The sequence below is a fragment of the Chaetura pelagica genome, unplaced genomic scaffold (assembly GCF_000747805.2).
Source record: "Chaetura pelagica isolate M959 unplaced genomic scaffold, ChaPel_1.0 scaffold828, whole genome shotgun sequence".
Lineage (NCBI taxonomy): Eukaryota > Metazoa > Chordata > Aves > Apodiformes > Apodidae > Chaetura > Chaetura pelagica.
Genome location: NW_009954195.1, coordinates 190957 through 192089, shown reverse-complemented (window position 1 = coordinate 192089; position 1133 = coordinate 190957). Strand labels below are relative to the sequence as shown.

Sequence of the window (1133 nt, the reverse complement as noted above, 5' to 3'; positions counted from 1 at the left end):
GACCCCAAAATGCCACCCTGATGGTCCCTCCTGCTGAGTACCCGCACCCCAAAACCAACACCCCCCACCCAGGCCCCATGTGCCCACCTGGGGGTGTGAGGGGGTCCTGCAAGTGCAGCAGCCCCCAGTTGGGTGCGGGGCCCTGGTGCAGCTCGAAGGTGCTGCAGGGGCGGCCCAGTAAGGGTTCCAGGCGTGGCTCCAGCATGCCCGGGGGGGGCCTGGGGGCTCAGCAGCTGGGTGGGGGTCTGGGGGTCCCAGCCCCCCAGCAGCAGGTGGGAGGGGTCCCAAGGGGGAGCCCGGCACACCCCCAGATTGACCCCCCCCAGCTGGTGGGTGCCTCGGGCCAGGATGTTCTCAGCATCTGCATGAGGGGGCACGGTGTCACTGGGGGGCACAGCACCCCAGCCTACCCCCACCAGGACCCCATCCCAGTGGGGACTGGGGACCCACCGCCCCCCATCACACTGCTCCCAGTGGGGATTATGGACATCCTGTCCCCCATCCCAGTGCTCCCAGTGAGGATTTGGGACATGCCGCCCCCTATCCCAGTACTGCCAGTGCCACCCCCTGCCTAATTTCCCACTCATCCCAGTGAATCAGTGGGGAATGGGGAACCCTCCACCCCAGTGCTCCCAATGGACATTGGAACACTCCACACACCATCCCAGCAGGGACTGGGAACCCCCCTGGCCCATCCCAGCTCTCACCCTGGGAACTCTCGAAGGTGAGAAAGAGGAGGGGGCCGAGGTGCTGGCAGCTCCGCACCGCTGTCCCCGCCAGCCCCGGCTCTGTGCTCCGGCCGCGGTGCCTCCTCTCGGCTGGCTCCCCTCCTCTCCCCCCCCGCCCCGCCCCCCCCCCTTCCAGCACCGTCTCCTCCAGCACCGGGCCCCCCTCTGCCATCCTGCCGGCACACACGCATTGGGGTGGGGGAGTCATCCCCTTCGAGGTGCTCCCCCAAGCGCGTCCCCCCGGAACAAGGACCAGTCCACACCCACGCGAGACCCCAAGTCCCACGTGCAGCCTTCCATCCCCGGACCAAGGACCCTCTGGCGCCCCCACACTCATTCCAGGCCAGATTAGCCCCCTGCCGTGGGGCAGGACCGCCCACCCAGGCCCACACCTCCGCGGCTGGA

General features: G+C 68.8%; 1 protein-coding gene across 1 annotated transcript in view; it reads left to right on the top strand.

Moving 5' to 3' along the window:
• The first annotated feature begins 203 nt into the window (after positions 1–203).
• Positions 204–1133, top strand: part of GRINA (glutamate receptor, ionotropic, N-methyl D-aspartate-associated protein 1 (glutamate binding)) — an 8598-nt gene continuing 7668 nt past the window's right edge. Inside the window, exon 1 of the mRNA XM_010003156.1 lies at positions 204–237. Within this exon, the coding sequence (XP_010001458.1) occupies positions 204–237 (34 nt within the window). The remainder of the gene's footprint in view (positions 238–1133) is intronic.